This window comes from Thunnus thynnus, chromosome 17 (genome assembly GCF_963924715.1).
Source record: "Thunnus thynnus chromosome 17, fThuThy2.1, whole genome shotgun sequence".
In the NCBI taxonomy this organism is placed as follows: domain Eukaryota; kingdom Metazoa; phylum Chordata; class Actinopteri; order Scombriformes; family Scombridae; genus Thunnus; species Thunnus thynnus.
Window position 1 is genome coordinate 28,118,370 of NC_089533.1, and position 15,351 is coordinate 28,133,720.

The 15,351-nt window shown below is 40.4% G+C and overlaps 1 protein-coding gene across 2 annotated transcripts; it reads left to right on the forward strand.

Annotated features, from left to right (window-relative positions):
- Positions 1 to 2,116: 2,116 nt before the first annotated feature.
- Positions 2,117 to 14,227, forward strand: slc16a6b (solute carrier family 16 member 6b). Of its 2 annotated transcripts, none has more exons than XM_067615526.1 (6): positions 2,117 to 2,311; positions 8,209 to 8,456; positions 9,801 to 9,944; positions 10,955 to 11,083; positions 11,565 to 12,521; positions 12,627 to 14,227. In XM_067615526.1, exons 1-6 carry the CDS (start codon positions 2,166 to 2,168, stop codon positions 12,896 to 12,898), a joined length of 1,896 nt encoding a protein of 631 aa, XP_067471627.1. In that variant the 5' UTR covers positions 2,117 to 2,165; the 3' UTR covers positions 12,899 to 14,227. The 2 variants fall into 2 exon arrangements, with proteins under 2 accessions (XP_067471627.1, XP_067471628.1); XM_067615527.1 differs by lacking the exon at positions 2,117 to 2,311 and adding an exon at positions 3,083 to 3,945.
- Positions 14,228 to 15,351: the final 1,124 nt, after the last annotated feature.

Consider the following 15,351-nt stretch of genomic DNA (forward strand, 5'->3'; position numbering starts at 1 on the left):
CTGTAATCATTCCTCCTGTTCATACTGATCATTAGAAGATCCCTTCATAATGCACTCACAGTGTAAGTGATGGAGGACAAAATCCACAGACCTCCTTCTGTGCAAAAATGTATTTAAAAGTTTATCTGAAGCTAATATGAAGCTTCAAGTAGATATCTTTCAACATTACAGTCTTTTTAGTGCCAAAGTCCCTCTTTTTGTTACTATACTTCCACCGCAGCTCAACAGGGAAACACAAAGAGGGAATTTGATGCTAAAAAGATGTAAATGTGTCAGATATCCACTTGATATGACTAACTCAGACTGCTGAAGCCTCATATAAGCTTCACATGAACTTTTAAATGTATTTGTGCACTAAATGACTGTGTGGACACACTGTGGATTTTGGCCTCCATCACTTACATTGAAGCACATTTGAAGGGGATCTTTTAATAGCCAGTATGAACAGGAGGAATGATGACAGCGAGGAAAACCTCTTTCACTGTTCATATGGACACATGATTATTGGTAGGCACCATAAGGTTGCCTAGCAATAATCTTAAAAAAACAAAACACATATCACTTTGCAAATGCGGACATACTCATATGAGGTGCCATTGTAGACCTACTTTAAGGGCTGACTTATCTGCAGTATATAGCTGTAAGAGTCAGGCCTCTTATCCTTTCATACGTCAAGCACTCTAAAGTCCACCTGCACTTTTATGATTTACATGTTCTCATTTCTGCTTTTTGCTTTCTCGTGTGAACTGTTACATAATCAAACATCCTGATGTCCACTAGCATAATTAACCCTGAAAAGACCACAGTGTGCAGCAAATATTACAACTACAGGTTATTGTTCTGTAGCAAGTCTTCTCAGTATGCTTTTCCTTTATGGCCTTGTTGCTTAATATTACACAACTTAGGAGTTAGAAATGGCTTTGTAACCAGCTGTAACCTCATACTTACTGCTGAAGGAAGACAAAGGCAAAAGATCTCAGGGGAAAGAGAACAAGCAGAAGACGAACAATAGAAAATCTCTGACAGTTAAACGTAAAGGATAGAAGAATGGAACGCAGGTCTCCGGTGCGATGGGTGAGTGTAAGAAACCAGATAGTTTCTATTGTGCACAAGAATTTTCTTTTTTTTTTTTTTGCTCGTCACTCACAGAACTCACTATGAATTTGGTTATAGAGTCAGTTTATTTTGGGATTTTACTGAAATCTTAAAAACAAAGCTGACAAAAAAGATACTATGTGGGAGGAAACAAATCCCACACAAATTTAATATCTTCCCAGGATGAGTCATGAGGATCTAAGCTTAGTAAGTAATAAAGTTATGTCCAGGAGACACTGACTGGACAGAGATGGAATCATCTCTTGAATGTTCCTGTCCTGTGGCAGTCAGTCAGTACTCACTGACACATTGACTGATTTCCACTGGAATTGCATTCATTACACACCCTGGTCATGTTGGACTTTGGACTTGTGTTGCATCATTATATTATCAGCCAGTGATGTGTCCATACCATCTTGATCAGAGTGGCAAAGATGTGGCAGTCAGGCTGATACTGAGCCTCCCAATGAGCCTGAATACAATAAGGAACAGACTTGTACAAACTTTATGATTCAGTCTCATCAAGGGATCAATGGTTTTGCCTTCAGTTAAGGAAAAGGAGCATGTTTTGTCTTTTTTTTTTTAAAAAAAAAAAAAGTACTTTCTTCATAGTTCAGCTTCAAGCTCACTTGGAAAAAAAACCTGTGAAGTAACAACCGATGTATATTGACATTCTGCTCTTATCAAGACTGCATATGACAAAAGAAAGTCTTAATATGTTTCTATAATGACCACCACACATAAAACAGCCACCGAGTTAGTAATATGCAAGCTTAAGTCCTGTCTCATGTCCCATCAGCCCTGTCTTTAACACCTCATCATGACAAATGACACTTTTTTATCAATATATTAATTTAACTGAAATTGTGATAAATTATTATATGTTAATTTTAGATAACAAGATGCTCAGATTTATCACTGAATACAGTTTATACACATTTGGAATTTCAAGTATTTTTCTAGAATCCATGTCACCTTGACTGATGGAGGTGCAGGTCAGCCACCTCCCTACATCCCCCAACTCTAACGTGGTCATTAGCCAATTATAATGCTTGATTTTGTAGTGGCATATGGGGTGTCCAATCAGATTTCAGGACTTGACTTTGCCTGACCACCCATTAGACACACCCCTGCATCTCCCTGAAAACTATTCCAGGTCAGAGCACTTCTGGGCACTACAACACAAGTCAAAGGATCAGTTCCAGCTGAGATACAGGTGAGTCATTTATCAATTATACTCAACTAAGTACTGGTAGAATTAATGACAGCATCTGTCAACACCTCAAGAAAGTGAATGCAGTTAAAATAATATTTAAATGAAATTATATATAGACATAAATATTGTCTCATGCTCAGGCAGTTCTTGCACTGGTGAAGTATCTTTTGGGACAAATTTCATTTATGTAAGAACAGAAAAAGTTCAAATTGAGAGTCATATAAATCCTCTCATGATATTTTCCTTTATTACACTGTTCTGACAGTGTTAGTACAGTACTGTAGTGTGGCTGAGCAGTTGCAACATCTTATGCAACATTTTATATAACTTAGAAATAACTTAATTTACTTCATTGTTCTCCAAAAACTTGTCAAACAGGCAGATGGGAGTCATGAGTTGATAACATCTGATTTAAGTGGAGACATGTCAACTTCAATGCTCTCTTTTGTGTTGATGGGAATGATCACCCCTGATGAAAATAAAATATGATTTACGATGGTTTTCATCAGTGGAAAATATAAAGAGCATGAAACCCTTCTCAAAAAGTTGTAACAGTTAGTCGCGCTGCACTCAGCAGCTGTTAGGGGGGAAGGCAATCTCTGCTTTATTGTGTCTGTGATGGTGTGCAGTTGGTTTATATTGTGTCTAAGTTTCCTTTTAATTAATGGTGGAACAGTTGATGACTGGGAAGCCACTGAGTCCAAAACATCTGGTTCAGTTTGACAAAAGTTAACCCAACCAGTTTGACTCAACCTGACCCAGAATTAGAGTGAGAATCAGGGTAAAAATTACCTCAAGGAAAAGAAGGAACTTCTTTCATCACAGGTGTCTTTAAGTTTTTTGTGTTTGTTTGTTTTTAAGCCCTTTTGACTCTTTTCAGTCCTAACACATTTAAACGTCATGGTTACTTTGTGTTCTCAAAGTCACACACAGACACACACACACACTTGTGACCACATGTAGGCTATGCTATTACACCTTACGTCACGATTACTCAATTTTATTTATGGTTGACATTTTTTTTTTTTTTTTTGGAAAATATAAACCAAAATGGGCCACATATACACGGCAATGTGTTTTTTAAATACTTAGCTTATAAGGTACAACCGCAGTCTACAGCCTGTTCACCAAAATGCAGTTAAAATCGCTATAATCCTGGTGTTTCTGCTTTCTCCATCGGTATAGAAACGCCGCACGCAATAGCACAGAGGTAGCTGTGGCACGAGGCTCGTCTCTCACGAGGACAGTTCTGTCCTGCGCGTTCATGAAGCTTGCGCGCCCGCGTTTGAATACCGGCTCGAGCCGGTAAAGAGCTGCCAAAACAGACAGGAAATAACTGACAAAAGATGCGACCGACTGTTATAGAACGAAAAAAGACCAAAGCTATATCAGCTTTATTATTAGCATATATGTATTAATTAGCTGGAGCAGCAAGTGACTTGGATAGATATTAGAATTATTATTTAAAAAAGGCAGGCTATTCCAAGCAAATTTTTGCTCTCGTGCTTGGTAAATAGGTGTAATTACTGCTTACGTTAAAGCTGCTTAACACAACGAAATGACGCGGAGGTAAAAGCCGGCTGTGTTAAACCAGAAGGCTGCTCTTTCCTGCCCCTCCAGTCAACTCGCTGCTGGTAAGTAAGAAGTCAACTTGGCCACAGCAGCCGGAGATGCTGTTAGCTTCAGCTCTGTGATACAGGAAGGCGGTCTGTGGTTTTCTGTTCTCTGACAATAGGGAGCGAGAACTACATTTATGTTGATGTGATGTTTTAGACACAGTTATGCACGAGTTGCTATGTCAGGCAGTACAGGCAGAGACATCGTCTAAAAAACTAAAGCTGTAATTTTACTGTTTATTTCTCAGTAAAATAACCGCTAACTGTTGAGTTATGCTTTCCGTCCTGTATGGGATGCGGCACATTGACATCACCCTCCTCTGCACTGCGGATAACTCAACACATGACACACATGAAAGACCACAGCAAGCAAAAGCAAACATTATACTCAAAAAGTGCATTTAAACAACAAGAGTAGCGTATAAATGCTATTAAAAACCAGTGTTCACTGTTAGTCACAGATATGGCAAGCACACGTAAAGATAGAAGTGCTTCTGCGCGTTTATTCAGGTTTGGAAAATCCTTGTATTTATTCTGGCAGGTAACGGTGTGAATTATTTGGTTTGTAAATCTCAGCTGTATCAGTTAGCTAATGCCAAAAAGTCGCTGAACTGTTAAAAGATCAAGAAATAAAAGCTCAAATGACTTCATTAAATAAAGACTGTTGTAGGTAAAAATGATAAAGGCATTTTAATTAGCATGTCAAATCTACATATTCTATTTAAATATATAAATATGTACATCTTGGTCTATTCTAAGAGCTGTTTTGTAGTATAGGATGGTATTAGTGGAATTGTTCCAGCGGTGCAGCTGTTTCTTTCCTTGCACAGTGCAGTGCGTGTGTAAACAGAAGTGGACTTTTTGCCTCTCCTGTGTAAACTTTCTTTCACTGCTTAACTCAACCTGTCAGTAAACATGAATTATTCACCTCCATGATTGCACTCAAACTATGGCTCTGGTGTGCAGGTGTTGCATCATCAGTCTCTTCTGGCAAAACAACACCTGTGAGATGGAGGGCAGGGTGATTGTTGCCTGCATATCTTGTAGGAATAAACACAATATCTTCATAGTTTTCTGTATAGGTGTTGGCTGCTCAGTCAGTTATATTTATATTCATACAACCAACTCTGAGCCATTGGCTGCAGAAGAATGTCATAGTCTGGGATGTTATTGGAACAAATAGCTTGTTAGTGTGGGTGGAGCTGAGGAGGGATGAGGAAATGAAATTACTCTTGTAAAAAGCATTTTTGCTCGAAAAGTCACCAAAACAACGGAACAATTATGAAAATAGTTTCCGGTTAATTTTATGACGATCAATCAATCGACTAATGGTTTCAGCTCTAATAGAGAAGTCCAGAGTGGCCATTTGTGCCTCATTAAGAGATACTCCAGAGATTTAGTAGTGGACTTTCATAAAATAGGGGCACAAGAAATCGTTTGAATTAAAGCAGCGGAGGACGAGGTATACTGACTTTTAGGCCGTAATAAGGGTCAAACTCCAAAAACATTTGCACAACATAATTCAACTTATTAATTGTGTTAATATTATGTTATAGTGTTATTTTTCCTCCAGAGCCATAGAGGACATACATCCTGTACATACTGTATATATTCTCACAGGATAAGTAGTGACCTTCATGTTGAGTAAATTGATATTTGTGTGAATTAAAATCAGTGGAGTGCATCTTTAAAAATAGTGACACTCTATGATTTTGATAGTAAAAACTACTGCGTTAATTACCCAAATTTGGGGATTTTTGAAAGGGGATTTGTCCATTTTACAAGATAAATTAAATGAATCTTTAATTTCTCTTTACTGAGACATTATTTTTAAAATCACCACATTAGAAAGAGATAGAGAATTAGAATGAGAAGCTTTGGTATTTGACGGGGCACTGTTGCCCTGTCGGATTATACTGCAGCTCGTTTCGCAGCTGCAGCGCTCTCGCTCAATACCGGACCAATTTCAAACATGGTTGTCCCCATTAGTTACTCAGATAGAAAATGATGGGAAAATAGGTTGAAAAAAACTAACATTTCCTTTAAATTAGCTGTGTAATGTGTCCTGAAAAATAATAAGCTTGAATGTAATTTCTAGACAGAAATTGTCAGTGTTTTTAAAGGCATCAGAGATTTGTGAGCCAGTGTCTAGTATCCACTAGCAGTGCTGCATTCTGAGACATTTTGCATGATTTGCCTCTGCTCTAACATCTCCTGCAGCCTGCTGAGCATCATGGCTTAAATGAAAATGATTCAGAATGTTTGTGTGGGACGTGTTAACCCATTTTTTGCTTCCTCCTAACACAGCATGACGTGAACAGAGATCTATCTGTCTAGTAGTTATATGAATCTTCTGAAATCTGAATTGAACTGTATTTTGTAGCAGGAGGTGTTTACCTGTTGTTTGTGTGACATGACATAAATACCAAATAACAGAGGAGCTTCAGATAGCCTTGGGTGAAGAAGTGTTACCCTAAATTAGAGAAGAATTTGAGGCGATGTGTTTGAATACACACAGATCTGTGTGTGTGTGTGTGTGTGTGTGTGTGTGTGTGTGTGTGTGTGTGTGTGTGTGTGTGTGTGTGTGTGTGTGTATGGAAGGATAGTCTAGTGACTTTGAGTCTAGTTTCCTCAATGATCAGACGTTGAGCTGAAGCTTATCTTGTTTTGAAGGAAAGGCTGTCTAGAATTGATAAATGCTGAGCTGGTTGTCCGTTAAACTGTTCATCTAGTCTAATGTGACATTTTGATGGTTTTGATACTATCATCCTGAGTTTCACTAGACTTTTAATGTCACTTAATGGTCTTAAATGATGTTTAATTCCTGCAAAAAATGAAAAAAAAAAAACACATTTCTAAGAGATACAGTAAATGTCTGGTCATCTCAGTGATGAAATATTAGCCCTGCCTAACATTCTGCGGTGTTACCTTAGTACTACTACTACGACCTTTGTTGATTTACCACCTCACAGCCTCATATAATCATTACATCTGAGTGGAATACCAGGATGAGTCATGGCTTTCAGAAGATCTGGAGAAATCATGATATTATTGTCATAACCTGATATAAACTAGTAAAAATCAGGAAGGTTTTGGTAGGCTGGTGACAGTTGGAACAGCAATCATTCAAATTATGGAGAACAATCCACTGCAACAGTTCTAACTTCTGTGTGCTGACACCACAGTCAGCACACCTTCATTTACATGAACACAGAGTCATAAAATAAGACATGTTTCCTGTTTTCACTGCTCAGTCAGCCATACTGTATGTCATAGTCAAGAGCACATTATTATATGAGGAGGAAATAATGTTGTGGTCAAAACCAAAATGAAGTGGAATTTGACAGAGAACAAAAGCATTAACATTTAAGGCACTCATTTGATTTATTGCAGCAGCACCATGAACCAGTGTGTTCAGCCATTCCTGATGAACGCTCTTCTTGCTGCTCCAATAAATAAGTAAATCTCTCTGTTGTTTCCATGGTAGTATGAGACATTTGTGGAACAAGTTTGGCAAAATTTCAGGGCCAAGTTTCAACATCTTGATCACAATTCCATGTCCAAGTTCCATGAAGAAAAAAGACTCCTACGCACTGAATTAATGCTCCCAGAAACATGTACAGCTATAACATCTCGTCATCATGTCTTCATGAGATATACCTAGAATGTGACCATGAAAGTCCAAAGTCCAACTGGTTCAACACAGGTGTGTGTACCATCAATCATCATCATCAATGGGTAGATGAGATACATCAATACATTCATCAGATTTGGACACATGGTACAATGATGAAAAGGCTTTAACAAACAAAGGACTCCATTATTATTCAACAATGTAAACAAATCTAATAAATCTAATAAAAAAGTGATAATCAGTCATCGATGAAATAGAAAAAGTGGGAAACAAAGAGGACTTGGGACATTACAAAAAGGGTAAATGTCAAACTCTTTTAGCAGATGTGGTGTTCAGGGTATATATATCCAATATGTCTCTCTTTGAAGAAGTCTACATTTTATAAAAATAGAACAATAGAAGACAAAAACTCCTCCAAAGCTCCATTAACCCAATATCTTTTTTTTTTTACAAAGAGCCCAATGTGACAAAAAGTCAAAGAGAATTACCACCAACTCAGCTATCAGGTCTTTTAAGCCTTTGTTTTGGTTCTAGTGTTTGGTTCAGTTTGTGTAAGTCCGCAAAAAAGTTCAAGAACTGCAGCTTTAAATATGACGTCAAAATGCTCCACCATCACTCCCATGTTGACATGTTGTTCCCCCCTCCAGGTGGCCTGCTCTAGCCATGAGGGTGACCGAATTCTCAGGTTGCTTGGGTCCAAATGTCTACCCAGAGGTGCCTGAGGGTGGCTGGGGCTGGGCTGTGGCCGTGGCCTTCTTCGTGGTGGAGATCTGCACCTATGGGACTCTCAAGAGTCTGGGTGTGTTTCTCCAGGATTTGATGGAAGAGTTTGGGGAGAGCAACAGCCGAGTGTCATGGGTCATCTCCATCTGCGTCTTCATCTTCACCTTCACTGGTCAGTCATTTAGGCTTTACTGATGTGCTTTTCCTTTCTTTTACTCTTTGAACATCTACCTGTTCGTATCCAAGAACAAGTCTGTGTAGGACATTTAATACCAGCAGACACAGACTACTTACAGTGTAAATGCAACTCTAATGATAAATGATACCAATGTATGTAAGAACTTGAAGTCTAATTTAGGGATGCAACTAATGATTATTTTCATTATGGATTCATCTGCTGGGTGAGTCCAAGGTGACGTCCTCAAATGTCTTGTTTTGATATTTTCCTTAAAAAATGATTCAAATTGGAATATATAATTTGGATATTCCAAATTAGGCCTTTACTTCAAATGTAGCATTTTCTGATTAAGACGTGGAATATGCCGATATTATTTTTTAGGAGCATTCTTTGGACATGTATACAATGCATTCAGAATATATGTTTCCATTGGGGTTTTTACTGCAGTTTGTGACACATGGCATCTTGCCTGGTTACGATCAGCTCTGTGTGTTGTAAACAAACCAGCTACAGTAGCCAACAGTTTGCAAGGCTGGAGTAGAGATGCATGTCCAAAAGAAAAGCCCACATTTCTGGTTAGAAGGAGAAACACACCTGCTTTAAAGACTTAGATATTATCACGTCTTTGGATATGTGCAAATATTGCAATGCCGACCTTTTCAAGAAGGTGGTTGAACGAATGAAAGAGGGAGACTGTGTTCACATGGTCAAACATCCGCCACCAGTGGAAAACTTTGAAGAAATCTTATTTTGACACAAAGAAACACAAGTGGCTCAAGCCGTTCCTCTGCTACGTGATAAACAGAGTATGCATGGCTGCATGTAAACAGGAATATTAGTGGAATATTCATTTTTATCAGCCATGTAAACAGCTTCGTAGGAATATTGTCTTTTTCGGAATAAGGGCAGAAACCGGAATATCTTGTGTGTCATTTTGTGCAAAAATGCATTTAAAAGTTGATGTGAAGCTTATATGAGGCTTCAGCAGTCTGAGTTAGTCATATCAAGTGGATATCTGACACATTTATGCCACATTATGTTTAGGGAGTATGACCCATCACTTTGTATCACATTGTAAGGTCATTATGAAGGGATCTTCTAATGGTCAGCATGAACAGGTGGAATGATTACAGCAAGAAAAACATGTTTCAGTGTTCATTTAGGCACCTGACTGTTTTAAGATAGACTCCTAGAGACGAGTAAACAGATGAACAAACTGTGTAGCTTGAGTACACATGTGCAGTCATCACTACAGGCAGATATTAAGGTCTGCAGTCAGTCTGCACAGTAACAACTCACCTCATCAGTATTATCACCGTGTTGTCTTTCACCCCACAGCTCCCCTGTCCACCTTGCTGAGCAACAGCTTTGGCTATCGTCCTGTGGTGATGGTGGGGGGCTTCCTCATCAGCCTGGGAACCATCACCTCTGCCTTCACCAACTCCATCAACGAGATGTACATCACCATGGGCATTATCTCAGGTACTTCATATGAAACACACATCTATCTATCTATCTATCTATCTATCTATCTATCTATCTATCTATCTATCTATCTATCTATCTATCTATTTATCTATCTATCTATCTATCTATCTATCTATCTATCTATCTATCTATTTATCTGTCTGCCTATCTATCTGTCTATCTCTTTATCTGTCTATCTATCTATCTATCTATCTATCTATCTATTTATCTGTCTGCCTATCTATCTGTCTATCTCTTTATCTGTCTGGCTGTCTTTTTATCTGTCTGTCTGTCTGTCCATCCATCTGTCTATCCATCCGACTGTCCGTCCGTCTGTCTGTCCGTCCGTCCATCTGTCCATCTGTCTATCTCATCTAGCATCTGTTTCACAGCCTGTATTGTGTTGTATGAGCTGAAGGGACTTCTAGCAGTGTCAACAACGAAATCTACATCTGTGTGTTTCTTCCAGCACTGTCCAATGAACAGCCTGTAAACACCATGCAATGAGGTCTGCTCCACTATTTTAACTCTCTAGGAAGGACAGAGCAGGAAAAAACTGGAGCAGCAAAATATCCCCCCCCCCCAAAAAACACTAAATTCCCTTTCAGATCCGGATTGAAGGAACAGGAAGTGGCTGAGGAAAGTAATAAATTCAAAATTACATTCCAGGTGATGAACAAATTGGGGGAAATGAGTTTTGTATCAGAGCACATTAAGTTGTTTTTTTCTTGGACAGAAAGCACTGCTAGCTCTCCCACCCTGACTGCCAGGTCTGCTTCTGAAACAATGCTAACACGACCACCCTTTTCTTCTCTCCCCGTCTCTTTCTTTGTGTCTTTACATGCCTTTTGTCTTCTAGCAGCTGCTGTAGCACAGCTGAATCCTCTCAAGTAACCTGCCGCCTCTGAGTAAGGAGTGACCTGACACCTTGATCTTTGACCCAACCCCCTAGACATGCAGCATGTTCCTACCATGCGGGCCACTGGCTGTCACGTCCCCTTTCTCTTTTCTCCTCTTGTTTACAGGCCTGGGTTACTGCCTCACCTTCCTCCCCACCGTCACCATCCTCGCCCAGTACTTCTCCAGGCGACGGGCCCTCGTCACCTCTGTCGCCTCCTCTGGAGAATCCTTCGCCATATTCGCCTTTGCTCCTGGTGAGTGTTCAATCACAGAGGCACCTTCATCATTACCTATTATGATGGGATTATTTTTGAAAATATTAATAATGATGAGTGTGAAAGTTCTTCTAGACCTTGGAAAAGGTAGTTTGATTAAAGAAAAATCTTACCTCAATGTCCTCTTACCAGCTTTTTCTGTGGCTTTCAACCACATCTTCCTCAGTGGATGGAGATATATACTGTATCTATATGCATATATAGTATATATGTACCTATTTAGCATTTATTAACAGTAGTAATGTAGTTATAAGCATGTTTATCAATGCATTTGTCAAAAATATTATAGTGTGTTATAACCCATCTATTAACTGTTTATATGCGGCTTATAAATGCTAAATAGGCTGGACTTACAGTTAAGTGTGACAGCTGCATCTCCATGACAACTGAGTAAACTCTTGAAAAAGCTAATCATAATTATATTAATAATAATCTACACTGTCCTCTCATCTCTCCAAAGCCTTGACTACACTGAAGGGACACATAGGCTGGCGCTACTGTCTAGTTGTCCTCGGCATCTTTCAGGCTTCTGTCATTGGCTGTGGCCTTTTCCTTCGTCCAATCATCATCAAGCCGGTGCCTGTGAAGGAGGAAGATGAAGTGGACAAAGAGCCTCTTTCTCTGCAGGCTGTTTACGAGCTGGAGAACGAACAAACCAGAACCTCCATCAGTTCAGGAGTCTCCGGGGGCTCAGAGGACTCAGGGGTCACCTCCCTCTCCGCCTCAAACGTAGACCTGAGGACTGCAGGAGCTGAAACCAAGGCTCCGGTGGAGTGGGAGGTGCAGGACAAAGAGGGCCAGGAGCTGTCACTGTCCACACCTCCCTGCTCACCCAAGGAGAAGGATGAGGGGAGCATGAAAGAGGCAGAGGCAGAGGCAGAGGTAGAGGTAGAGGCAGAGGTAGAGGCAGAGGCGGGTCCTCTCCAACCCTCTAGCCCCAAACTCTTGGACTTCTCTGTGTTGAAAGACAGTGTCTTCATCTGGTACTCCCTCTTCGGCCTGTTTGCCACGCTGGGCTTCTTTGCCCCGCAGCTTTACATCATTGAGCTGAGCAAGAGCCGGGGTGTGGAGTCCAGCATGGCCTCCTACATGCTCTCTGTGATGGCAGTGGCCGAGATCTTCGGCCGCCTATCCATTGGGGTGGTGTTGAACAGAGTCCGCTGCAGGAAGACCCTGGTGCTGCTTTGGTGTGTGGTTCTCCTGTGCCTGGTGCTGGTGGCCTTCACTATCGTATGGGAGTTCTGGGGCCTGGTGGTCTGCTGCGCCCTCTACGGCTACTTCATGGGCACAGTGGGCTCTACACACATCCCCATGCTGGCTGAGGAGGACGTGGTGGGCATCCAGAAGATGGCATCATCTGTGGGAGTGTATGTCTTCATCCAGAGCTTCGCTGGTCTGGCTGGACCACCACTCGGAGGTACTAGACCTATTTTTTTACTGTATCACTACTTCTCTCTGTCATTTCACTCGACCTCTCTAGCTTGTTGGCAGATCCTAAAAGCTGTCTCATCTTTCCTTCTAGGTGTGTTGGTGGATGTCACAGGTAACTATGGTGCTGCCTTCTACTCCTGTGCAGTGGGCATGGGGCTCAGCGCCATCTGCCTGGCTCTGGTTGGCCCGGCCAAGTCTGGCATGTGCCAAAGACAGAGCAGAGAGAAAGAGAAAGGCGAGAGCGCAGAGGAGCAGAAAATATCTCAGGACGGTGAGCAGCCGGACTTCTTGGAGGTGGACTTGGCTCCAGAGGACAGTCCGGTCAGACAGGCTGTGGATCGGGACAATGCCTCTGTAATATGAACCCGACCACAGCTGGACATCACCTCAGAACTAAAACCAAGAACATCAACAAAGCAAACACAAGTCCAGATGCACTGCAAGAGGCTGTTTTACCAACACTAATCCACAGCTGCTGCTGGGTCCAATCTCAGGTGTCACTCCCTCACTTTCTGACAAGCTTGAAGCTCACTCCTTCCAGGATGGAAGCAGTCTCTCCTCTGAGACCAAAGACACATCCATGCTGAGCACACAGTGTCACACTTACGACACATTTTTCACCACAACCTCGCTTATCAAGAGCTTTCACAACCCTCTGTGTATTACTATGTGTGGTCAGTTAGAATGGCAGTACCACTATCTCAGGAAAGAAGCGCTGTTGTCATGGAGACTGAAGCGTCACGGGCACACAGCAGTCATGATATCTATCAGATGTGTCTGTCATATCATGACTGTGTAGTGCTTGTTGCAGGATTCCTGCTCATGTCAATGCGTACATCCTGATCCAATCCACACCCACACATCTGCAGACTGGACATCCAGCAGCGAGTCTGCAGAGCCAAACACCTAATGGCTTTAAAACCTATTCCCCTTGCATTATGACCCGTAGACAATTGCATTTGATGCATGGAGAATGATACTACTAAAATCTAGTCATGCAATCTGTACATACAGTCTATCTGTCTGTTGGTCTTACGCACATTCATGTAATTAATTTCTACCACTATGATAATTATAGCAATATTGCAGCAGTGTTCACAGATCCTTTACATGCATTAAGGAGCTCTAGCTCTCTCTGAACTTGTATTCCATGATTCTTCATCTGGTCCAGCTTTGGGTAGAAGCCTTCACTGTGTATCTATTATCATGTTATGATCTTGTTGATGTACTGTAGAATGACCTTGTTACAAGTAACCACGTACAACCTGAAAAGCAATGACGATACAATGGATCAACGTAAAGGTTTACAATGCTATGGAAAACTAAATACAATGGCGCACATGTTGTGTAGAACTAGAGGTGGTCATATATACAGTATATATATATATATATATATATAAATATATATGCAAAGGTGTGAAGGAAAGATGTGACAGGAGAAAAACTCCACATGAAGTCCCTCCTCCTGCAGCCTCAGATCATCTTCACACCCTCCACACGTGACTTGAAGTTTAGCTCACAAACCTTTCCTTAATCACTGAATCACCTCTATTTAAACTGTTTATAATGACCATTTTTTTTAATGTACCTTTTTCATTTTTTTATTTAATTGAGTGCCAGGCAGGTCCCTGCCTGTCAAGTGCCGTACTGCTTTCATTATGTATTTTTTAAATAAAATTTCCTTCAAATTCAGATTGGTTTTTGGGACTGGTGTCATTTCTTTTTCCAATAAAGCCATAAAGAGACAGAGAGAGGATGAACACAGTGCAACGAGTGTAGTCTAGACTGTGTGTGTGTTTTATATTTTTAAAAAAGGCCATCCAATCCAGTTATTTACAGTAGTTTAACAGCGCCCTCTACTGAGTGAACAGCAGCTGTACATCAGACAACCTTTTTCCCTATGAGCCACAAGTAGCATGTGTACTGAATATTAGTACACATGATTGGAATAGTCCACACTGTTACTCAGCTGTATTGAGATCTTTGCTGCATTTCTGCTGCTGAAATATTTTCTGCAGTCTCAATACAATGGAAGCCAATCACATTTGATTTTGTTTCATACAAATATTTTAAAAATTGTTTGTTGGGGGTGTTCCCCAGAGATAAAGCTGAGCTACTGACACAAGCAAAGTGCTCTTAAAGACTCTCCATAAACTGTTGATCCCCTTCTCCTTTCCACAAAGTTAGGTTGTAAAAAATAGGCAATAAATGAAAAGTGCAAAGCAATAATTGCCTTTGAAGTTCCTCCCTACACGTTACACGGTGTGCTGTCTCTGTGTTATGGGTGTACAAATAGATAGGTCTGGCTGCAATGAGGCGATGAGTAAAGTTTTATCTCAGTAATCATAATGATTTTCTAAAATTAAAAGTGTAATAAAAACAAAAACAGGATTTTTAAAACTCTTTCCGCTTTTATTCAAATACAAATACAGATACAAATAATTTTGCTGCCTCAACAAATTCAGATACAAATACAAATACTGGGATCTCTGCACACTCCTAGTCACATAATTATTTAAATTCCTGTCAGTTCTGTTAATTGTCGTATAAATACAGCTGTAGTATAGATAAATACTGTATCTGAAAGGTCCGGTCTTGGAGCATGAAGACAAAGCAACACTCCAAACAACTCCACCACAAGCTGATTGAAAAGCACAAGTCAGAGGACAGATACAAGAACATTTTCAAGTCACTGAACATCACTTGAAGTCCAGTTAAATCGAGCATTAAGAAATGGAAAGAGTGGCACAGCTGTAGATCTACCTCAAGCAGGATGTCCTTAACAACTGAGCAAGTGTGCAAGAAGGAGACTGGAG

Bases quoted from the DNA above. Each gene is read 5' to 3' on its own strand.
- slc16a6b (XM_067615526.1), top strand. From the start codon at position 2,166: ATGGGGTGTCCAATCAGATTTCAGGACTTGACTTTGCCTGACCACCCA. The intron at 8,457-9,800 runs GTCAGTCATTTA...TTCACCCCACAG, and splicing joins CTTCATCTTCACCTTCACTG to CTCCCCTGTCCACCTTGCTG. The intron at 12,522-12,626 runs GTACTAGACCTA...CTTTCCTTCTAG, and splicing joins GGCTGGACCACCACTCGGAG to GTGTGTTGGTGGATGTCACA.